Raw genomic sequence first — 23,554 nt, 5'->3', positions numbered from 1 at the left:
TCATGAACAATAATGGAAATTTGGATAGAATACCGTCCAGTGCTTTGACAAATGCCGGCGTAATGGTGATATAGGGAACGAAAATGAAATGATATATTGGTACTTTTATATAGGTTTTTACATATATGAAATCTTATACATAGATTTATATTTTATTTAAAGCTAAAAATGTAAAATTTAAGTATACTAACATACATCATTTGATAACGTAATTCATTGGAAACTTAAAAAATAAATGCATTGATATAACAGTTCTGTTCATTTAATCAATGCAACTTTTGAAGTTTTAAAGGTTCGTTTTTTACGTATATAAGCGAACTGTCATCAAATTTCGACATATAAAATTCACACATTATAAAAATCAGTATAAAGAATTATGAGGTATATGATCTTATTGTTGATCAATCCAATTTATACACCGTTAAATTCCCTCATCAATTGATCCATAAAAGTTTAAGCCATCATTTAAAGAAATGTTAATTAATGTCAGCAAACCTTTTCAAATCCTCCAATGGATCACTTATATATCCATAATAGTAGGTGTTCAACTTTTAATAGTGTTACCTATTTCTGTGCTCATATTCCATGATTTCTACACAAGACTCATACCACCAGACTCATCTCAATATGTTCCTGTGTCCACTTTCGAACAATATGATGAGTTAACATACAGGCATTTAATCACCAGGGTACCCATTGAGAAACCACTGTATTCGGTGGAAGATAATGGTCTGGATCAAAACTTACCATTACGTGATAATATATTGTACAAAATGGATATCGACATGAAGTTCTTCTGTTTAAACGAAAATGATCTGAGTAGAAATAATCTTGAAGTGTTGGATTTTCAAGTCAGAGTTAGAAATAATTATCAGAAGACAAAAGCAACTAGTGTAATATATAGAAGAAAAATTCCAATTACATGCCTAAATGAACATGATTCAATTGTTGAGGATGAAATTCACAAATATGGGAAAAATAGATTAGCAATGTACCAAAGAGAATGGTTGAATAGTATATATGTCGATGATCTAATCTACATACCGTCAGAGATACGTCAGATTCAATACCATTTCGTACTACCTGGTCAAAGGTTAATACTGCAACCAGAATCAAATATATATATGCGAATGGAATTCAAACAAGGTATCAGAAATATGATGCTTAGATGGAAAAAATTGACTTACTTGATCGGTATAACTGTCTTCTATATATTTATAACGACATTATTTTTTATTTCCACTGGCTCATCGTTTTACTATATGAAATCTCAAAACTTTATCACACCGGTTGCTGATATAAAATTATGAACTAACTTAAGAAAAAATAGCTAATAAATAATGTAAAATACGTACAGTTCTCGATCAATAGAAGGTTACGTTGCCATTATGTCTATAAAATACTAAAATATGTTTAGATTTTAACGAAATTTAAAATATCGTGTCTATCTTCGTCTTTATGTGATTATTGACTATTATATTCTCTCACTTCAAAATCTAGGAAGAGTGTATCAATATCAATGAGTTTTTGTGCCTCGTAGTATTGCATGACGGTATTGTTGTAAATATATATGAAATCAAACATTTTTTGATATTTGCCAAATATGTATTTTTTCTTATTCTGTTTTCGTATTGATTCTTTGAATTCATTCTTCTCTTGAGAATCGTTAGGGAATACATTTGAAGATTCTATTTCACTATAAATAATCTGGTCATTGTGGTTAGCAACAATGTGAAAGAATGATTCCTTTAATAATTCTGTTTCATTGATAGAATCTCCGTCGGAGGCCATTGATTCTGAAAATATGCTAAAGTCGATTTGCGGGAATGCTATGGTTTTGTCTTCGATATATGGTGGAATTCGGATGCTAGATGTATCATTAGTGGTACTAAAGTTTAATTCCATATTAGTCTGTGTTCCCAATCCCATTGCATTCATTTCTTTGACTAGATTATCAACTTCAGATCGTTGGGGAGTCGGTAAAGGCTTATCGTATGTTCTTGCTGTTACAATGTTCCATTCCCTGTTTGCTTCATCAACTTTTGAAAATATCGAACCTGGCTTAAACACAATGGGTTTTAAACCAGTGAAATACCTTTTTTGGATGTAATATTGCATGAATTAGCCAATTCTGATGGTGGTACCATTACTGGTTTATCTGTCATTTTATCTTGCGGTTCATTCACAATTTCTTCAGACGAATTAGAACTTTTTAAAGCACTAGTGAAACGAGAAAAAAATGAATTAACAGATAATGAAACAGTAGTATCGTTTGATTGTTTATTTGAACCTTGTAGATGTTTTTTGAATTGGAATAACTGTGTTGTTTATTTTTTGTATGTTTTGAGTCAAGTCCAAAAGCGTAGCTCGAGTTGAGAGTTCGTCAATGACATCATATGGATACTTTCCATTTTTTAAGACTACAGATACTCTCGATGTTGCAATATCAATAATTGAGGAGAAAATAATTGGTGACTTCTTTCCTTTCGTAACTTCTGCCAGCTTTTTTTTTCTGAGTAATATATCACCCTCTGATAATTGTTTATTTGCAGTTATTGAAAATATCCTATTACCATTAAAGGAAAGTATCGAACTATCCGATTCATATACAAAGTCAGAATTACTTTCAGCGAAAGAACTGGCCTCTTTATCTATTGCGTAAAGTTTCTTCTTTAAATTCATTTTCAAACTGTTGTTATCAGTCTGTAATATTTTAAAAACTATTAATCTGACAAATAGTATTTTGGTTAGATTATCACTACTTTTATCGATTAATAGGTCCCAATAGTTATATATCAAATTTTCTTCTAAGGATCTCAAATAAGAATTAGGAATGTACTTCCAGATATTAAATAGACTAGTAAGCCCAATAATTTCTGACTTGATGGAGAATGTTTTCAACATCATTAGTATACCACGGCACCAGAATCTCCAATTAATAAATTGGTCTGTAAATATTGAGTCAAACTGAAATAAAATAAACTGGAATAGCTTGTTATATACAATATTACTCGCAAATGAATCATATGCAGGAATTGTAGAGATGAATGATAAAAGTGAACCATCGTGTAAACCTAGAATTGGCGATATGTGTAAGCCGAAATCATATGATAAGCTTCTAAGACATTCCCACAATTTAAAACTTCTGAAATTGCATATTATGAAATTATTGTATTCTTGATCAGATACTTTTCTTATCTTACTATTTTTGCTTCTTTGCACAGATTGAACATCTAGATCCATATCAGAATCTGGCATAGATTCATTTGCTTCTATAATTGAACTGGCAGTTGAATTTGCATCTTTATTTTGTTTAAGCTTTGAACTATTAAAAGATCTCAATCTATGCAAGTCTGAACTTAAAAAATTCCATGTGACGTATTTTAATAAAATTGCAAGGCCAGGAATTTCATCTGATTTTTTTAATGTATTCTGTAATTCATCTGTTGAAGAGGTAAGTGTCATAATTATGTACCAATAATGCCAATAAAATGAGGTAAATATCATATCTTGTTTTAAATATGAAATAATAATTTTGAAAAACTGTGTATCTTCAGTTTCGATACTTTTTGGATCCATCGATGTTTTGCCTTCATCAGTGATGAAGAATTTCCTTTTTTTCCATGAGAATGCAGTTTTATGATCTTCTAAACTAATATTTGGCTGGAGTTCCATTAATAATTGTATATCAAAATTTAATGAATCTGGCAGGAAAAAGAATGCGTATGCATTCAATTTTCCTAAAAACGATCTTAAAAGTGAATTGTATTTCTGAAGGAATGCTATACGCTTACTGAGATGAGCTGATGGGTCGCGTAGAAGTCTTGAAGATAGAATTAGTCTATTTGTCATGTAATGCAATGTAATCAAAATATGGTGAGAGAATGTTTCCAAATTATCAACAGCATTTGAAAGCGTCAGTAATGTCTTTGACAAAATTTTGCTAATACATTCTAAACATACCGATAAAACATCGATATCAGAAGAGTAAATTAAGACTTCCATTGAGCATTCATCAGCATCACTATTCAAAAAGTTCAATAAAGTTACCCACCATTGAGTTAAAATAATCCTTACATCTTCTTTATGCCTTACTAATTTATATGAAGTTTCCTTACGTAGATATGAAAGAAAATTCAAACGTAGGAAATTTGCAATATGTTTAGTAGAACCAGCTTCCTTCAGGTACCTTTTATCACCAATTAGCAGAATGAATTTATTTAAACCTTGATATAACTCATCAATTTCGATGTCATGATCGGTATCCTCCAATATTTTCTCAGAGTAGTTCCTTAAAGGATCATTATCATCAGTAGTTACCATAATGTTAGATGAAAGATAAGGGGAAATATATTTGCGCTTGTAACTGAATCAGAACCTAAAAAGTGCAGCCTAATTGATTTAGCAAAAACCCAAAAATCTTGGTATTCCTTCTCGATAGCTATATTCTTCAGCTCGAGCGTTAACCTGATCGACTAATTCTGGAAACTAATAAACTTAACTTCATATGTTAAGTTGATTCATGTGAAGCTGCAGTCTCGCATGATCTTATCCGATCGAACTAGAGTACAAATTAGAGATCAATGTTGTAAACTCGATTCTATTTATGGTGAATACAGTTATTCGGATTGTGAACGTTACAATATCGCGGAGAAGTTACAGATCAACGATTTAAGCTTAAAACATGAATGTACTAACACAACAATAAATAACGATAGCACTTCATAAGAGTAATGAAATTTATTATGAACAATGGAGTTTTGGCATTGGCTACTGATTTTATTTGAGATGTGTACTCAATTTTCTTAAAATACTAGATTCCTGAGGTAGTTTTTTCGATTAGATCAATGGGTGTCAATCGAAAACTGCAATCCACATATATATACAGAAGGTTATAATTTATGACAATTTTATTTTATTGTTTTAATTACTTAAAAGATAGTTTATATAATATAATTATTTAAATTTTCCAAACCTTTTCATTTAAAAAATCTTTAGAACTTTTTAAATAACTAGATTTGTTTAAGCATCTTCTTCAACAACAGTGGTGTGTAAACCTTTAACGGAAGCAACGAAGACTGGTTCGACGTAAGAGAATAATGGGTTCTTGGCGTCTTCTTCTTCGGTTCTTCTTCTAGAGATTCTTAATCTCAATCTTAATGGAACACCCTTGATACCTCTCTTCCAGATTTCTTGGTTTAATTCTGGAGCTAATCTGACATCTTCAGTACCCATGTGTAACTTAGCGAACTTCTTGATTTCCTTGACAGCTCTTGGGGCTCTCTTCTTGAAAGAAACACCGTGTAACTATAGTAAAAGTATATTATGTTCAGCAAAGATATGATTAAGTTCATTTTCCCATGAATTAATAATAAAATTGATAAAGATAATAAATTAATGTTAGTAAAATAAACTCTTTGAAATAAAAAGTAATTGTGTTGTCAAAATAAATTTCCACTGGAACTGAGCTATAATAGAATGTGACTAATATGAATCCCTTGTTATGACTTATGTAAACACCGACTGAATTTTTAGGTTGACAATATCTATTCTCATGTTGAGCAAAGGAACTATGTTAAATATGTGTGCTATTCACCAAGCTGAATAATAATGGATACTATGACACATATATTCGCATCCTCCACATTATTAGTTCAGATAAAGTACAATATTCTAACAATAGAGTCTCTTACATTGTCAATTTAAAACTCTTGAATGATAAACATAATATACCGTTGTTCTATGTCATACATGCATCCTCCTTTCAATAATCTACCTTTTGTTTGTCTGTTTTGCATGCACTCCATATTCAACGATATTCTTCCTCTCTTAACTCTCTATTTTCACACTAGATTATTTTAAATAATGGCTTCATTTCTAACATTGCACCTTGTCCCAATTTCAGTTCATTTTGCTCTCCAAATTACTTAGAATCACTGTATTTTTAAATATAAAAAAATTGTTGCTTGACATACTCTTTTGTGTAAGTTGATGGTGTACTCACGAGAAACAACGTCTTTTAAACCGGCCATTTTTGATTACTAGATTGAGTTATACGGTTTTAAATGTAATGGGAATCCAAACAATTAAATAATTATCACAACAAGCCTTTAAATATTGTATAGTAACGTTTTTAACCAACAAAAATTATCGTTAAAACAAGAGATATCAAACTGCATAATCTTAACAAAATGAATATATTTCACAACAAGAATCTACAAAAGTAACAACTTTGAAACTGGGAAACCTTGTAGATTATATCAACACTTCGATTGCTATTGAATTAATTGTATTTCTCCAAGCAACTCTTACTATCCATGTTCATTAGTGTGTGTATACATTTGCTGAAACTTTCACCTTTACAATGTTCAATAGAAAACAATTATTGTAGAAGCATCTCATCGGAAAACTTTTAGAATGAAATTTCAATTTCTCGCTTGTGGGACGGGACTTTTTCTGTCGAGATAGGCTGACGAGCAGGTGGGAGCATGAAGAACACTTACCTTCTAGAAGGCGAGCCTCTGTCTGGAAGCGAGCGTAAACATAAAAGGCAGCTGCCCGTGGGGAGGAGCAGCTGCCCGTGGGGAGGAGCAGCTGCTCCTCCCCACGGGCAGCCCAAACATGCTTCCAGTAAAGGGGGAGTTGGGGGCCAATAATGGCAGAGAGAGACAGTCTCATCGGGTGCATTTGCGCGCAAATGCACCCGCTTCTCCCAGAGAAATGACGCGTAGTTTTTTCTTGTCTTTCGTGTTTTTTTTTGTTTTTGCCGCTTTGGGACAATGTTTGGATGTGTGGGTTTACGGGTTTGAAGTGACTGCAACACTCGGCCTGGATTCTATTTAGCCGCTCAGCTCCATCTCAACTACCTACATATAAGAATAGGACTTTTTTGAAGTTTAGAAGGAATGGTATACTGTGTGCTTTTTAGACAGGAAACGACCAGTGATCCGATGCTATTGCTTTATAATAGGGTTACCATTGATTCATATGGGGTTGAAGATAAATTGCATTGCATTTTGGAAAATGCCATTAGTTAGTTCCAGGTGGAAAGATAGAATGCTACGAGAGGGGATCGATAAAAATTGACAAGTAAGAACAAACAGCTCAAACGTTCATGCTGTCGGCGTAGTATGCAAGTCAAGTGGCACGAGTATAGTGGCCCTCGCTGCCTCTTTAAGTATGGGATTCAGCTTGGTTTCGAACACGGCGGTCGACTGGACTCACACACAGACAGGCGCCAACGCCAATAACCCACAGGAGCCTCCGTTAGAATTTCATGTCATGTGACTTTAAGTCATGTGACTTTTAATGTTTTTTTGCAGCCCGCTACACAAATAATGATAATGTGCTAGCATGCAATCCGTGGGTTTCCTTTCTTTTGTACAGCTATGGTTGCTTTGTGCCTCTAGTTATTGTGGATTGTTTTGATTCCGCAACTGCCGCTTCATCTGATGTGATAATACGGGATGATTTATGCAGAGTCTGTTATCTGCTTTTTGTGGTACTAACTTACGTATGATTTTGGTGCAAAAGAAAGTAAAGTACTACTTTCGTTTAACCGTGGTAATAACAGTAAGTAAGTGATATGAATTCAGTTAATTATTACCTCCTATCTCTCGCATAATTGTTTACAATATGTTAGGCCAAAATATTGCTGTTGATTTGTAACGTTCATATCAATATTGAATTTATAATACGCCGTATGTATGTGAGTGAATCAATGGTTCCTTTACCAATACCTGTTTTTGGAGAATTCATGGTTTTGATATTAAATTTTTCTCTCTGCACTGTTACTGCTATGATACGAAACTGTTAAATTTCCTAACTCTCTTTTTTTTGATTTCCTTTCTGATTCTTGTAGCTAAAATTTGCTTGTTGATTTGAATGCTAAATTTGACAGTTTATCTGTGTTGTTATTAACCTAGGATTCTATATTTAAAGAGAGATTAAAAAAACGTATATCGAGTAAGACTATAATACTAAGTTAACAGTCGTGGTCAAGCACTTACATAGATCAAAACGTTAAACTCTTCAGGCGTCTTACAGAAACAGGTTAGTTGTGTAGGGCATCCGGAAGTTGGCAAAGTCATTTATATAAACCATTAGAAAACAGTTTGATCCTGGAATTAAAGCATAATAATCCCTGCTTAAACTGCTTCATTAGACATATAAAATTGCCGTCTAGTGAATTTGACCAAAAAAATAGGTAATTAACAATTCAAGAACAATGACAAAGGTAAAAGAATCATCAGAATCTGGTACAAATAATATCCTTCAAAAACATAATCTGAAAACATCTATATCACAAAGTTTACAAAAATGGAGAAATACATTTAAAAGAATTACACATGAAGCATTAGTTACTCTCGATGAAGCATCGTCGACTACAGATGATAAAATTGACGCATTATTCCACAACGGGGACTCAGCCTCCTCATTAAACACAAGTTTGTCCTCCAATTCCAGAACAGCAGCCCGAAATTCTGCAAATCTAAATGCAAGGGTAGAAATGAGACTGACCGATGAAACAGAATCATTAGATGGCTCATCATCCGATAATAGTTTAGGTGACTCCACCTCAGCAGATGAGAATGAGGATGGTCAAAGGACAGTTTCATATGATACTTATGATGCTCCTGTAAGATGTAAAAAGCTACGACAAGAACTTGGTGAGCCATTTTGGCAGGCTGATATCATTTGGAGAGAAAGAAGAGATTTATGGGTTGAACCTGTACAATTCAATGAATATGTTAAAGACGCAAACTCTAAAAAAACTAGAAAAGCTTTTAAAAAGATTCCAATCGATTATTATCCTCGAATTTACCAAAAATTGGCCGTCGATGATAAACCATTAAGAGAACCTTTGAATCTTGAAGATGCTGTGCAGGTTATCAATTCTGGTTGGACAGAAACAAAAAAGTGGTCAAATATGAGATAGTATTATGCTTAATATTATTCTCCCAAAGATACATAACCACAATCACACATATGTAAAGATGTACTCCTGGCGAAGTACATTCAATACTGAAAGAGCGCATTTCTTTTGAAATATAATATAAAATCAAAAACGACTTAGCAACAGATAATTCATATAAACTAATCTCAACATTTCCAATAGTCCCGAAATTAACTTTAAAGCATCCATAAATGAATTGCAGGTAAAGATAATATATATAATCACATATCATATGTCTTCTCTTAACTGCAATTCAACATTACATAGAATTCGTATCTTCTTATTCATTTAAACTCTAAATATACGTCACTTAAAGATCATTGTTACTTTATCGTATACATGAACATCTAATGAGATTTAACGTTAATCGATGTTCTTTCAACATAAAAGCATCTTTAAGCTATTTTACTTGCATAGATGATCGATATCGATAGTTCTTGAGATGTGATTCTTATTGCGAACATTGAAAAATTTATGCTTAAATTCAAAATATCATGTAATATATATGTATACATCAAGGTAGATAGAGATATGGATGTCTTTATGTTTTAGAGTTATATAGGCTGACATGCAATATTGATACACTAGATATTATCAGCTTTGTTTAGCTAAAAGAATTACGCTGCCGGCTTTATTTATTTGTTATAGTAATGAGTTCCAATCAATCTGGAATTATCCAGACTTTTGTCAAAAAAATTTTAGCTCATTTAGATGATGCCGACCCACAAAGATTAAACAGCTTTCTATCGCTATTCAACCAAACTGGTAATTGTAAGATAATTCTAAATGGCAATCCGATTGCCCAACCTACCGAATTCCTTACTGCCTGGCAACAACAGGTTGTTCAAAGTCAACATAATTTAACATCATTAGATTACCACATAATACCTGGCTCAGGAACTTTAATTTGCGATGTGGGTTGTAAAATTAGATTTGATGAAAGTGGGAGAAACAAACTAGATCAGGATGCAGTGGTAAATCCAACGAATACTGGCACAACTAGTAATGCAGGTGGCATTAAGGGAAGACCATTCTGGGGTCCATTTCATGGTGTGTCGATACAATTAATTATGGATGATCGTATATTTAAGAATGATCAAAATGGTGTGATAACAGCAATTAATTATAATATTATATATAAACCGGATGATTCTCTAATTAATTTAGAATAACGAATGCGCTTTAAGTGATATATATTGCATATTGTATCTGTTATATAATGTGGGTATAGTTGCAACCCAAATGGATATATCAATATTAAACTATTATTAATAACACTATTAAATTTATTGTTATTTAAACGAAAGAGGATATATTAAGTGTTTATCTAAATGTATATGTTAACAATAATCACACTGTATTGATTGTTTTCATAAGGATTAATGCGAGATGGAATCTTGATATGTTCTTGATAATGAGTTGGAGCTCGGTGAACCTATGATTTTATGAGGATTCATTGAAGCTCCGGTATGCACGATATTGGCAGTTGAATTTAAACTACCGTTAGACATTGAATTTTTATGTGTTGGTGGAGTTGTACTTGCGATACTATCTGTAGTGGAACTAAATAATCTAGGCAATGACTCAATTTCCTGTATTATAAATTCTTTTTCATCCTTGAACATCCTGTCGAAACTATCATCAGCAAAATTGTTTAAATATAATAATAATTTATCTCTATTTTTTATCAGAATATCTAGTATTGGTTTTGTCTTTCTTGGATTTGCTACGAATATTTTGAATATGTTGAATGCATCTAGTTGGAGTAATTTTGATTTATCTGTCATAACAGTCATTATTAGTTTCATATTTTCAGGGGAATTAATGTAGCTCATCATAATATTATTTGATTTTACTATTATTAAATCATGCAACAATTTTAGACTTTGTCTTTTGGTAACGTAATTACCATGAGCAATTAATTTATTCATATTAATGATGAACTTATTTGAATTTGATTCAATGTTGAAGAATTCTTTTGAGACTAATTTTTCATTTGTTGTGAATAATGAAATTAATATTTGAAAAGATAATGAACTGATTTCAAAATTATTCATCTTTGCAAAAGAGAAGAATTTCCAGAAATTCGTGTCTTTAATCAAAATAATTCTACATAATTGTTCATATTTTGTACACTCCAATATCATTTTCCCAGTAATGGAGAACATATCATTTCGGCTATTTGTAGAGTTCGAGTATTTTGTCTTCTGTTGCAAAATAGATTCAATTTTCACTAATAATAATTGTACTGTCTTTGGATGCAATACAAAATAGTCTACAGTGACGAGTTTATTATCAATCGAGTAATTTAACGCAACGGTGAAGATAGTATTTAGCTCTTTCATGATATCCAAGTTTAATTCATGTAAATTATTTATCAGAACTATGAAAAAATTCATTTTATTGATCTCCAAATGTAACGCATTGGTCAGTTCCAGATCATCTTTTGAGATCAAGATCTCTTTTATTTCTGTCAGATATTTCAATAAATCATCTTGCAGCTTCTTCTTATTATCTAAGGTAGTCGTACCGGGCAGCTTGCTCGTTAGCTCCAACGAGTACTTCACGTATTCATTTGGAGGTTTAGGATTCTTTTTCCATAGAAACGACATATCTAAATCCTGATTCTTATGCTTTTTGAACATCTTGACGGTGAAATTTCAGTCTCAGAACTTCGTATAACTTTGCCCTCAATACCACTCGCACACCGTTCTTAACCTGCTAATGATTTGAGTAACAGAGTGCTATAATGACTCGATTCGACAAAAAAGGGCTTCAAATTACTATCTTAATAAATACTTATTTCACTTATTCCTTTTATCTGGGAAACTGTTTCAGGAATGATCTAAGATGAGCTCATAACTTTCAGTTTTTTTTCAGTGACGATTCCTTCGTGCAGCGTGACACAGCCGTCTAACCACTGGTTTCGTCTAAGTGTCACACCCAAGCAGATGTTCAGTTGTTCGGATGGGGCCACTGTTATCAGTTGGTAGAACGAGAACAGTATGAACTACATTAATCTTTACCTTCCAATCAGTTTGGGGAGACGTCTCGTGTTTCTCGCAGTGGGACACTGGGCTTGAGGAGATCGCGACACTAGGGCACTGCATCCAAGTGATCCAGTGTCCAGATCACGCATTGTCCGGGAACTTTCTAAATTTGTGAACGAAAACTGCTTTGCACACCAATGATCTGATCAACAAAACTGTTAACATTCCCTCATGGTAATCGAAATGAGCATGTAAGCAAAAAAAATTTGAAGGATGCGAGGTTCGAACTCGCGCGGACACCGTCCAACAGATCTTAAGTCTGCCGCCTTAGACCACTCGGCCAACCCTCCAATTAATTTATATTCTGTTTTCATTTTTGGTGTACCCAGACTGCTTTTTATTCTAGTATTGCTTCCTAGCTCTATTACTCCACTGCTCTACTAATTATTGCTTTAAAATCTGACATTCCAAGTTCGTATTATCTAATTCCATATGTTAAAAAATAAGCGAGACTGGTACTTCAATGGCCGTGGTTTAATATTGATTGTATCTAAAGTCAACTTGGTGACAAGCTCAGCGAATATCTAACAGTCGGAAAGCATTCATGTAGTGCCTAACAAGCTTGGTTCTATAGAACTCAGCTAGCATCCAGAAATATGCAGCGAATATACTGCCCACGTTTATACTGCATAGTTATCTATCTTTCCACACAAGATTTTTATTGTGTGCAATATTCGTTAGCGCATACAAACAGACGGCCAGTGGACTCAATTACTGAAATGAAATAGCCATTGACGATAATTATGTGTACCTGAACACCATGATCGATGCTTACTTTTCTGATGACACTGTCAACATCGTAAGAAAGCCATAAACTGGCACTTTGGATTCTCCTGCATCCATCGCGACATAACACACAGATAGCAAAGATACAGATAGCAAAGATATAGATAGCAGGGATATATCTTGACTTTATGCACCTCACTTAAAGTGTATTAAATTCGTTGTGATGGTCCCTTTTAGGACCTTGGACCTTCAGACCTTCAGACCATTCTCTTCCGCGAGGCCTTTGTTGAAATTTCAATGAAAAGTCGACTCACATCAACTTTTTAACGTCGAATCGTGAGTCCTATAAGAGGCATAGAGTTTAGAGTCCATATGTACGTTGAATTGCATAGTTATCTTATAGTATACTCTGGTCCATATCCAAGTTTCCTTTGGAGAAAGAGGTATAGCATAATATTTAACCATGGCTCAAATCGATTTAGGTATTCCATGCGACATGCATGTTCACGTTAGAGAAGGTCCTATGTGTGAGTTAGTCACGCCTACGATCAAGGAAGGGGGTGTTTCAGTTGCTTATATTATGCCCAATTTACAACCTCCAGTCACTAGTATTGACAGGGTTAGTGAATATAAGACTAAGCTATCTAAAATCTCTCCAGACACCACTTTTCTCATGAGTTTCTATCTATCCGATCTGTTAACTCCTGAAGTGGTTGAAGAGGCTGCTAAGAATAAATTGATCCATGGCATCAAATGCTACCCTGCAGGTGTCACTACAAACTCTACTCAAGGTGTTGATCCAAATGATTTTTCCAAATTCTATCCTATCTTTGAAAAAATGCAAGAATTTGGTCTTATTTTGAATTTACATGGTGAGAAACCTTCCACAGAAAGTTGTTTCTCGGAGAAGGACAAAGAGGACATTACTGTCTTGAATGCTGAAGAATATTTCCTGCCTGCTCTTAGAAAATTGCATACTGACTTTCCAGATTTAAGAATTGTTTTGGAACATTGTACTACGCAAAAGGCAATCGACACTATCATGGACATCAACAAGGAGATTAAAGATCCGAGGGACATTAGGGTTGCAGCAACAATTACCACCCACCATCTATTCTTAACAATCGATGACTGGGCAGGAAACCCGATTAACTTTTGTAAACCAGTTGCCAAATTGCCAAGTGATAAAAGAGCATTGATTGATGCAGCTACCTCTGGTAAGCCATACTTTTTCTTTGGCTCTGATTCAGCCCCACATCCACTGAGTAACAAAGCTAGAATATCAAGTGTTTGTGCAGGTGTCTACACACAATCGCTAGAGATTCCATACCTTGCTCAGGTATTCAATGATCACAACTCAATTGATAAATTGAAAGATTTTGTTTCCAAGTTTGGTAGAGAGTTCTACAACTTAGGCCCACACGAAATAATATCCAAGGACCATTGTATCCTTTACCAAAAGTCACAAGTGGTGCCAAACGTCATTACAAATGCAGACAACTCAGTCGAAGTGTGTCCATTCAAAGCAGGTGAATCTTTAAATTGGTCTGTCAAATGGGAACCTGTCTTTTAAAGAAACGGCCTCCTCCTTCTCTGCCCCACTGATTGCAAAAATTGCATATGTTTTCAATAGTTGATCTCTGGTTACATACCACATATATAATATTCAATGTACACCTTTAAAATTAATCGGTTATTGACTCTATCCATGGCTTGATGGTAAGCATAACACTTCAAACCATTGTGACTGGTCCTGTGTTACCCGACTTTATCGCATTCCCCATGCATAAGTTGTTCAAATAAGGAATTTGTATATAAGGAAGTAGCCATAGTTAGTAATCCTTTATTAGGTATCTGGTTACTTGTTATACTATTAAGTATGCTAGTCTCAGTAATTGTAACTTGGATCAACTGGATGGCAGGATAGTTGAAATAGTATTTTACTATATTTTTTGCTAAAGAAAAACGATTTAGACGAAAGAGAAATAATTACCAATGTCAGGACAAGATACTGTTGATTTAACTAAGAATACTTCTGATTTACAAATAATTGACACTAGTAAAGGTTTTACTCCTGAGGTTGTACCAGATGAGAAGCTAGAGTATATTGGCGCCGATCTGGATTTGACTGCTGATCTTGAAGATGATGTTGCATCCATTAATTTGATTCAATTGAAGATCAGGTCAATGGAAGAGCTAGAGTTACCAAGATTTAGGAAATTGGAGCAATTGTGCCTTAGACAGAATTTAATTGAAAATATCAGTGAAGTAGATGTCTTACCTTATGATGCTATGGTCGATCTTGATTTTTATGATAATAGAATTAAACATATTTCGAGTAATTTGAATAAATTGACGAATTTAGAAAATTTAGATTTATCATTTAATCTTATTAAAAGGATAAAAAATATTGACAAATTAGTAAAACTAAAGAATTTGTACTTGGTACAAAATAAAATCTCAAAAATTGAGAACTTATCGACATTGACAGAGTTGGAGAATTTGGAATTAGGTGGTAATGAAATCAAAGAAATCGAAGAAGATTCATTCGTAGGCTTGTCGAAATTAAAGGAAATATGGTTAGGCAAAAATTCTATACCAAGATTAATCAATCTACATCATTTGAAGTCTTTGAAAATATTATCAATCCAAGGTAATAAATTAAAGAAAATCGAAGGCCTAGAAGAGCTAGAAAACTTGGAAGAATTATATGTTGCTAATAACTTTATCTCAAAAATTGAAGGTCTAGAGAATAATAAAAAGCTAACTACATTAGATATCACATCGAATAAAATCACAGAAATTTCAAATCTGAGCCACTTAACAGAACTAACAGATTTATGGGCATCTTTCAATAAAATCGATCAGTCATTTGAATCTCTAGGTGAAGAATTGAAAAATTGTAAACAACTTGATACTATTTACTTAGAAGGTAACCCAATCCAACTGAGAAATGAGACTTCATACAGAAGGAAATTAGTGTTGAATTTAGGTCCTTCTCTGCAAAAGATAGACGCCACTTACATTCAAGGTTAAACATTCGCGACCTCATAGATATAGTTAGCGTATGTATATATGCATATATATTTATATACAAATTTAATAAATGAACCCCAGCAAACTTTATTTTACCCATAACTTGAATTTTAATATTAGTTTAAAAGGTGAAGTCTAGTGAAGGTCGACGCATCTGGGTATCCTTAATGATGTATTTAGTTCGTTGTGGTTGTTCATTAACATTCTGATATGTTCTTGAATGATCGTGTGAGATAAAAAAAAATGTAAACAACCCCACTGACGATTGAACTCAGGATCTTGCGATTAACAGTCGCACGGCTTAACCAGCTTGGCTATGGAGTCGTCATAATTTCCGGTCACCAAAAGGTTTTGCAAAATACAATGTGAATTTATACTAGCTGCTGTTATGCAAAGCTGCATTATTTGGCGACTTCATTATACTAACTCTGGAGTGTAAACAATTTAATTGATATCACATTCCCCTTATCCATGTAATCGAGCTATGTACAGGAAAATTGGACCATTAAATTTTAAAAAAGAACGAATTCATTTATGCTGTAGTTAAAACGAGCCAAAAGTAATAGTAGGGATAGCAACCCTCCATAGTTAAGACTTGTCGCTTATACTACACATATAATTATAATATGCAGCTGTAGGAAAAATAATGAACGTCATTAAATCCTCCGTTGTACCGTAATATCGATCAAATCGAGGTCATTTCTACCTATTGATCCACTTTCTATTTATGAATGCAGGCACAATTATCTCATTCATTTCGTATTACAAGGTCTTATGATTGGCAGGCATCTGTCGGTTAAGGGAGAGTGATCCTAGAAGTATTCAGTCATATTTTTATCTACTTTATCATTGCAAGATCTCATTACCGCTGGAATCTGGATCAACTTTTAAGGCGGAGATACAAAAAAACAATTAATTAAATTCTTCAAACTACAATTAACAAATGATTTATAAAATTAATAAAGATATAGTTGGATCGTAAGCTTCAATTGTTATAGACTTAAATTACAGTTGGGGTTACGTTTTAAAGATATAATCAAAATTCTTCTGTTTGAAAAGTGGTATTAATAACAAAGTATTGAGAGATACTAAGATATAGAATCTAACTATACCCTTTTCTTTTGCATTGCTATCAAGCACATAAGTAGAATAGTTTTGGGTAAGTGACTAGTCGTTGCTATTTACTGGGAAATTATAACTTTGTCTATATTAGAAAGTTAGTTTCATAACGAATGATGTACAACAAAAAACTTACCAATGATGTTAATAATGTTAGAACCGGTGAGAGAAATCTAGATCAAAAGCAAAAAATGGTATTGCCAAATTACCTCCTCTACAAACAAAGATACATAGTTTAGAGGGCAATAATAGTGCAAATCTGTCAATTGGATGGACTCCGATTAGTGAGAGTTCTTCATTAAATAATTTCATGTCAACGCCGTACCCTATATCTTCTTCCTCTCCAGAAAGAAAATCTAAAAGCAATAGACCTCCACCACCTCCCATTTCAAATTTACACGATAATATTATATCACTGAATCAGCAAAAGAATCGCGAACCTCTTAAATCACCAGATAGTTATAGATCCCCTTTCATATTCGAATCATCAACTAGCATTTCACCAACAAATAGGAATAACTCTCCGACTTATCCATCGCCTTTCATTGGAGAAAATGATCCCAACATATATAAAACTTCTTCTGATCTAACTAATAATTCGAATTTTAGAAGTGGTTCCAATTTATCAAGTTCACAAAACAATTTTAGAAAAATATCGTCTCAATTTGGCTTACTCAGTGGAACAATATCAGACAATCCAACATTTTTTGAAAGACCTTCGATGCCAAAATCAATTCCTGTCTCTAGTAGAAATATTAGTTGGACAAGTAGAATATCTGACAGTATTGATAGCGTATATACTGATTCAAACTACACATTTAATAATTCAAATGCCAGGCACAGTAGTTTCAATTCCCTACTAGGAGGAAAACCATTGGAATTGGCACCAAGTCTAACAGCCCCAATACAACCTTTTTCGATGAACTTTTTGGATGAAAATAAATTGTACCAATGTTATAGTGTTTCAAAATTGTCTGATATATATGAATGGATCCTAAAAGTATATTTCGAATGGTTTAACGAATGTTTTTTTAATAAAATTGAATTTTTTCAAATGATTCAATTATTATTAGAATTCCAAATGCCAAAAACTTTTGACCAAGACATTATAGATTCCAATGTCGATAGAATAATTGAGTCTCTTGTGTCACAAGGTGCTGTTCGATTCGAAGTAGACTCGGATAACTTTTCTTCTAGTGCAGCTTTGAATAATACTAATCTAAATTCCAATAATGAGATTGCAATAATAGTATCAGGCTTAGATGTTAGTGGAATTTTCACAGAATTGTTACCTTGTTATTCTTTCCTAGATACTACTGAAACAGATGGAAATTCGAATTTATGTTACTCTTACACCTGTCTGAATAGATTTTCTGGTGATGGGAGAGATAAAGTTGAATTATCAGAAATCATTAATAAATCAGTAGGTTTGTGGACAGAATATTGGAAATTAACACCTGAGGAATTATCTGAAATTAACCCTAGAGAAATACAGAGACAAAGTTTCATATTCGATTTAATTATACTAGAAGAGAGGTCATTAAATATGGCTAATGCAGCAGTAGAAATTTATGGTAAAAGGTTTTCACCCGATTTACTTCCTGAAGATACAGATTTCTCATCACTTGCATTTGACATCTTTGAACCTTTGATTCGTATTCACAAAGAGTTATTACTAGATCCAATATTTTGGAAGTTAAAAACAAGAGGGAAGTTTATTGATTTAATTGGGAAAATATATCTCAAATGGTGCCATGAGGCAAAAGACATGTACATAAATTATGCAGTATCTATGGCGACGGTTCATGAAATAATTACTTGGGAAAAACAGCACAATACTGCATTTGCAAGGTGGTTAAAAGATATAGATAATTTACCAGATATTAGAAGGTCAAAGATGTATTACGATGTTATTTTTTTTGGAGGTTTTTTTAAGTCATTGCAAAATTTACCAATAACTCTTAACTCAGTTTGGAAAAACACAGATGCTTCAATGGAAGATTATCATGATCTTCAATTGGCAATAAAAGAGATCGAAAATTTAAGTTCAGAGGTTGATAGAGTGCACGGCATAGCAATCGATCGTAGAAAACTAGTTCGTTTCTCAAAGCAACTTGTTTACGACAAAAAGAATAGTTTTCCAGTGGGCTATGTGAACTTGAGTAGTACTCAAGAAGAAAAGGAAAAAACTCAAGATAAACTTGAGTTAGGTTTGAGCGATAACAATAGAAAATTATTGATGTCAGGTATAGTGCATAAAAAGAGAGAGTTATGGTTAGATCCAACAGAGATCTATTTGGCGTTATTGGATAATTTCTTACTTATTACAGAAAGAGTAATAAAGGGAGATGTTGAAAATTATAAACTCGTTGAAAGACCTATTCCAATCGAATATTTGAATTTGGAAAAACGAAAAAAGCAAGAGGAGGATAGATCTAGTTCATATATTCCAAATACTCCTATTAGCTCTGTGAGACCGAATTTGATATCAGCTGCAAGTACAGTTTCCAAATCATTAATTGCAACACCCACAAAGGAAACCTACCATTCTACGGAAATATCCAATGTAGGAGGAGCATCTGAATTCAGTTTCAAGGTAAGAAATTTAGCAACAAATGAGTCCTATACTTTTTTAACATCAACTAATGATGAAAATGAGAGATGGATAGCGTCATTCTTAGTTTGTTTCAAACAAAATGACAATTTGTTATCTACGATTGTTTTTTCTTTGAATGTTATTACAGATCAATTTTTATATGCAGAAAAGGATGCTCCCGTTAACTTGCCAATGGCACCTGAAGGTTCTGAGTTAGATAATGCTCTTCGTAAATATGAAGAAGAAAATGTTGATAATTCCAGTAAAATTTTATTACCTTCTGCTATATTTTGCTCTGTGTCTATCAGCTTTGAGGGTAATCGATATACTTTACTTGCCATAGAACAAGGTGTGTTTATGAAGAAGGAAGATAAGATAGGAAGAAATTTTGTAAAGCTTCTAGATTGCAAAGCAGTAAAATGCATGGAAGTCAACATCAAGCTTGGGTTGTTATTTATACTAGATAACAGAAGATTGTGTTATTATAATATTCCAAGTATTTTAGGTGCTTATTATGCTCCAAAGAAATATTTACCCAACAATAGAATAGTAGGTATTCTGATTAGAGACAAAGTTAGTTGCTTCAAAATGGCAGAAGATTTTGGTAATTCAAAACATCTTCTGTATGAAAGAAAAGGTAAAATAGTAATTTTAACTCCTGAATTTGATAAGTTGACTAATTCATTCAAATTTTATAAAATATACAAGAAATATCTATTACCTATCTCTACTTCAAGTTTGTTAACGTTAGAGATACATGATATAGTAGTGTTCAAAAAATCATTTATTGTCTGTACATCCAAGGGAAATTTTGTCTTTAACGACTCATTCAATGATACTGGCATATCTATACCCACTTTCTTCAATGACAAAGATATTTACCCAAGCATTAAATCATCACATTTCACTAATACGATTAAGAATACAGTTGAACCTTCTTCCAAAAAGGAAGCATCAAAATATAAGATGGTCGAATATGTGAAGAAAGATATAGCTAATAAGAAAACAAAAACGTGTACTTGTTTCCAAATATCAAATACTTCCCAATTCATTGTAGTATATGATGAGGCAGTTATATTGTTGAATCAATTCGGTGAAATAGCAGATTGGAAAAATGACATAATGGTCCTGGATTTCTGTTGCACTAATGCATCTCTCATAAAAAATTATTTATTACTGGTTAGTGATAATCTGATCCAAATTTATAATATAAACTCTAATATAAAATTGAGTAAGCTTACACCAATTCAGATTCTTAAAGGCAAAAAAATAAAAATGATCAATTCAAACAAAACCGAGAACTTGATTGTTTCCATTAGCCACCCTAATATTCCAAACAGACAACTGTTAGCATCACTAAACCTAGTTGATATTTAATAATAATGTAACACAACAAAAAGAACAGTTCTAACTTACAGATAATGTAATTACAATTGATGCTTATATAAAATATTTAAAAGAAATATATATATAGCATATTATAACACTACTAATATAAAAAGACATTCCGATTTTTATTTTAATAAGAATATATATATATAATGCATTAATTGCAGTATTCCCTCTAGCTATAAATGCTTTACAATTATGCTATTTAATGTCATTTAGCATGTCTGTCGCACGTTTGATCTCTTAACTATAGAGCCAAAAAAATCTTTGAAAATTTATTTATAAAGGATTCATAAGTGAAACTTTAAGATTAAGAAGCTGGTTCTATTTTATATAACAGTATGTTCTAGTTTATGCAGTATCATGTAGAATAGAGTAGGTGGAAATTGGTTAGGTATTTAGTTACTGTTTTGTCTTTTTTGATGTTTAAAGAGCACAAATCTTGCAAACTTATTTGATTCCGATTAGGAAGCCAGAGACAATTAATCATTGTGCCTTGGCTTTTGTTATATATTGCTGGATTTAGCAATGACTCCCGATGATGATCTGAATAAGGTGAAGGATAAACAATCCAATTCTGGAAGTAATCCAAAACAAACTGGCAAAGCAAGTCAGAAGTCGCAGAAGCGTCCCAAAAGTAAGCACAATCCAAATGAACACTCTTTAAATAATTCTACGAGTAGACGTGGTAGATATAATAAAGGTAGAGGTTCTTATGAAAGAAGCTCTAACAGAGGACAATCTACTAATACACAGATTTATAGTGGAGCCGATCAAGCCGATTTTGAAGGCTCGATTCAAGAGGAAATATTTAGTGGTAACTATAAGTTGAATGGCCGTAAAACTAAGATTTCTATAAATCATTTACTTGACTTTCAGTTACCTGAAATTGAGAGAGAGAGAAATGGTTTTAGTGGTAACCATAATACAAAAATTAATAGACAGAAACACTCACATCAAGAATACATCCTTCTGCAGGGTGATTCTTTCATTAATGTCAATTATAAATTACTGATTGATAAAAATGGCACTTATTCTGAACAAAATATAGATCCTAATAAATTGGTTTCATCTGAAAACATTGTTAGAGTAGTGGTGCCAAAAGGCCAAAGCTGTCCAATCTGTTTATGCGATGTACCGGTAGCTCCACGAATGGTCATATGTGGTCACTACTTTTGCTTCACCTGTTTACTTACCTTCTTCTCTATTAAAGAGGTGATTAAAAATCCTGATACTGGATATGAAAAACCAAAAAAGTATAAAGAATGTCCTTTATGCAATAGTATCATACGACCTAGTAATGTCAAAGATGTGCTGTACGAGGATGACATTTTTTCCAACAATATCGAAATTCCAAAACCATCAGATAACATAAAAATAAAACTGATATGCAGACCACATACTTCGCTATTAGGGTTACCAGTTATGATGAATATTGACCCAAATATAGTAGGGAACTTTCCTCCAATTAATTTCAAAGAGATTTTTGACTACGCAAAGATGATAAAATGTGATGATTCTGCACAACTGCAATTTCTTCAAAATGATTTAAATGCGATTCAAGATCAGTTGGAAGTTGATAAAGCGTTATTTAATATTAATGATGAGTTTACAAAAGAAGCTATTGAAGCAATTAACGCAAAAATAATGAATATATTATCTAAGGAAGGTTTAGAATTATCAGATGATAATCACTTAGAATTTAAGTCATTGGATATTTCTGATGTCAATATATCCGACAAATATAACGATTCCAATGCCTTTTATTATTACCAATACATTGTGAATTCATCATCAACAAAATTTTTCTTATCACAACTTGACATTAAAATTTTAAAGGCTGCATTCCAGGAGTATTCTAAATTTCCTGTTGAACTTGACACGAAGGTTGAAAATGTTCATTATGGCAATGTAATCACTAAAGACTTTATTGCCAAAAATAAATATATGCATCATCTAGCATTAGGGACCGAAATTGCATTCATTGAACTTGATTGGAGAAACTCTAATATAATACCTAAAGAAATATTTGACAAATTCTCAGCTGAGCTGAAACAAAGAAGAAGGAGATTTAATATTAAACAGAAGAGAGAAGACATTCAAAGAAAACAATATGAGTATCAACTTGAAAAAGAGACTGCTGAGTTTTATAAACGAGAGAACGGTGAATTGATAGAACCATACCAAGTCATTGAACACCGTTTGAATGATAAGCAAGCGTTTAATCATAGCAACATGTTCGCAGATTCTTTGAATGAATTTACATACTCCGAAGATGAAGAAGATGAAAAGAAGGAGTCTAAGAATCCAGGTGGTAAAAATAAGTCTTACAATGAAACGACGATATGGGGTACATCAATTGAAGTCCAAATGGATGAAAAGACATTACAAGAGAACAAAGAGTTTGAAGAAATGTTGTTCAATAAAATTCGTGGAGGAGAAGTTACCATCGAATCCGAAAGTACAACTCCTGGAAATGATGTCGAATCCAATGACATAGGAGCAGATTCTGGTCTAGTGTCATCAAACCGATCGACTGAAGAGCAATCGACTGATTCATTACCTAAGGGTAAAAAATCCAAGAAACAAAAGCCAAAATCAAAATCAAAAGTACTGTTGTTCAGCAACAGTTACCAAACATTATAAGTAATCATAAATACATACCAATTTTCCGTATAGCGT

General features: G+C 32.9%; 11 protein-coding genes and 1 non-coding gene across 12 annotated transcripts; 7 read left to right on the top strand and 5 right to left on the bottom strand.

The window, feature by feature from the left end:
• Positions 1-473: 473 nt before the first annotated feature.
• Positions 474-1,310, top strand: SEI1 (seipin; the record flags this gene model as incomplete). Its single annotated transcript, XM_003684128.1, has 1 exon — positions 474-1,310. One exon carries the CDS (start codon positions 474-476, stop codon positions 1,308-1,310), a length of 837 nt encoding a protein of 278 aa, XP_003684176.1.
• Positions 1,311-1,464: 154 nt separating this feature from the next.
• TPHA0B00690 (uncharacterized protein) lies at positions 1,465-2,118 on the bottom strand (the record flags this gene model as incomplete). The annotated part of the gene is made up of 1 exon (XM_003684127.1): positions 1,465-2,118. One exon carries the CDS (start codon positions 2,116-2,118, stop codon positions 1,465-1,467), a length of 654 nt encoding a protein of 217 aa, XP_003684175.1.
• Positions 2,119-2,280: 162 nt separating this feature from the next.
• TPHA0B00680 (DUF1765 domain-containing protein) lies at positions 2,281-4,323 on the bottom strand (the record flags this gene model as incomplete). The annotated part of the gene is made up of 1 exon (XM_003684126.1): positions 2,281-4,323. The coding sequence occupies one exon, from the start codon at positions 4,321-4,323 to the stop codon at positions 2,281-2,283; it is 2,043 nt and encodes a 680-aa protein (XP_003684174.1).
• Positions 4,324-5,022: 699 nt separating this feature from the next.
• RPL31B (60S ribosomal protein eL31) lies at positions 5,023-6,032 on the bottom strand (the record flags this gene model as incomplete). The annotated part of the gene is made up of 2 exons (XM_003684125.1): positions 5,023-5,307; positions 5,976-6,032. 2 exons carry the CDS (start codon positions 6,030-6,032, stop codon positions 5,023-5,025), a joined length of 342 nt encoding a protein of 113 aa, XP_003684173.1.
• A 2,195-nt stretch (positions 6,033-8,227) lies between these two features.
• On the top strand, positions 8,228-8,938 carry GAG1 (Gag1p; the record flags this gene model as incomplete). Its single annotated transcript, XM_003684124.1, has 1 exon — positions 8,228-8,938. One exon carries the CDS (start codon positions 8,228-8,230, stop codon positions 8,936-8,938), a length of 711 nt encoding a protein of 236 aa, XP_003684172.1.
• A 668-nt stretch (positions 8,939-9,606) lies between these two features.
• On the top strand, positions 9,607-10,128 carry MTR2 (Mtr2p; the record flags this gene model as incomplete). Its single annotated transcript, XM_003684123.1, has 1 exon — positions 9,607-10,128. One exon carries the CDS (start codon positions 9,607-9,609, stop codon positions 10,126-10,128), a length of 522 nt encoding a protein of 173 aa, XP_003684171.1.
• Positions 10,129-10,335: 207 nt separating this feature from the next.
• Positions 10,336-11,601, bottom strand: TPHA0B00640 (Mo25 family protein; the record flags this gene model as incomplete). Its single annotated transcript, XM_003684122.1, has 1 exon — positions 10,336-11,601. One exon carries the CDS (start codon positions 11,599-11,601, stop codon positions 10,336-10,338), a length of 1,266 nt encoding a protein of 421 aa, XP_003684170.1.
• Positions 11,602-12,213: 612 nt separating this feature from the next.
• Positions 12,214-12,296, bottom strand: TPHA0Btrna13L. The gene has a single exon. It is a non-coding gene; the product is annotated as a tRNA-Leu (tRNA).
• An 899-nt stretch (positions 12,297-13,195) lies between these two features.
• URA4 (dihydroorotase) lies at positions 13,196-14,305 on the top strand (the record flags this gene model as incomplete). The annotated part of the gene is made up of 1 exon (XM_003684121.1): positions 13,196-14,305. The coding sequence occupies one exon, from the start codon at positions 13,196-13,198 to the stop codon at positions 14,303-14,305; it is 1,110 nt and encodes a 369-aa protein (XP_003684169.1).
• Positions 14,306-14,727: 422 nt separating this feature from the next.
• Positions 14,728-15,768, top strand: SDS22 (type 1 protein phosphatase-activating protein SDS22; the record flags this gene model as incomplete). The annotated part of the gene is made up of 1 exon (XM_003684120.1): positions 14,728-15,768. One exon carries the CDS (start codon positions 14,728-14,730, stop codon positions 15,766-15,768), a length of 1,041 nt encoding a protein of 346 aa, XP_003684168.1.
• A 1,429-nt stretch (positions 15,769-17,197) lies between these two features.
• Positions 17,198-20,860, top strand: TUS1 (Rho family guanine nucleotide exchange factor TUS1; the record flags this gene model as incomplete). Its single annotated transcript, XM_003684119.1, has 1 exon — positions 17,198-20,860. One exon carries the CDS (start codon positions 17,198-17,200, stop codon positions 20,858-20,860), a length of 3,663 nt encoding a protein of 1,220 aa, XP_003684167.1.
• A 540-nt stretch (positions 20,861-21,400) lies between these two features.
• On the top strand, positions 21,401-23,518 carry MAG2 (RING-type E3 ubiquitin transferase MAG2; the record flags this gene model as incomplete). The annotated part of the gene is made up of 1 exon (XM_003684118.1): positions 21,401-23,518. One exon carries the CDS (start codon positions 21,401-21,403, stop codon positions 23,516-23,518), a length of 2,118 nt encoding a protein of 705 aa, XP_003684166.1.
• Between the last annotated feature and the right edge of the window lie 36 nt (positions 23,519-23,554).

This window comes from Tetrapisispora phaffii, chromosome 2 (genome assembly GCF_000236905.1).
Source record: "Tetrapisispora phaffii CBS 4417 chromosome 2, complete genome".
NCBI classification, from domain to species: Eukaryota; Fungi; Ascomycota; class Saccharomycetes; order Saccharomycetales; family Saccharomycetaceae; genus Tetrapisispora; species Tetrapisispora phaffii.
The sequence above is the reverse complement of the archived record's forward strand: the minus strand, read 5'-3'. Positions and strand labels throughout refer to the sequence as shown.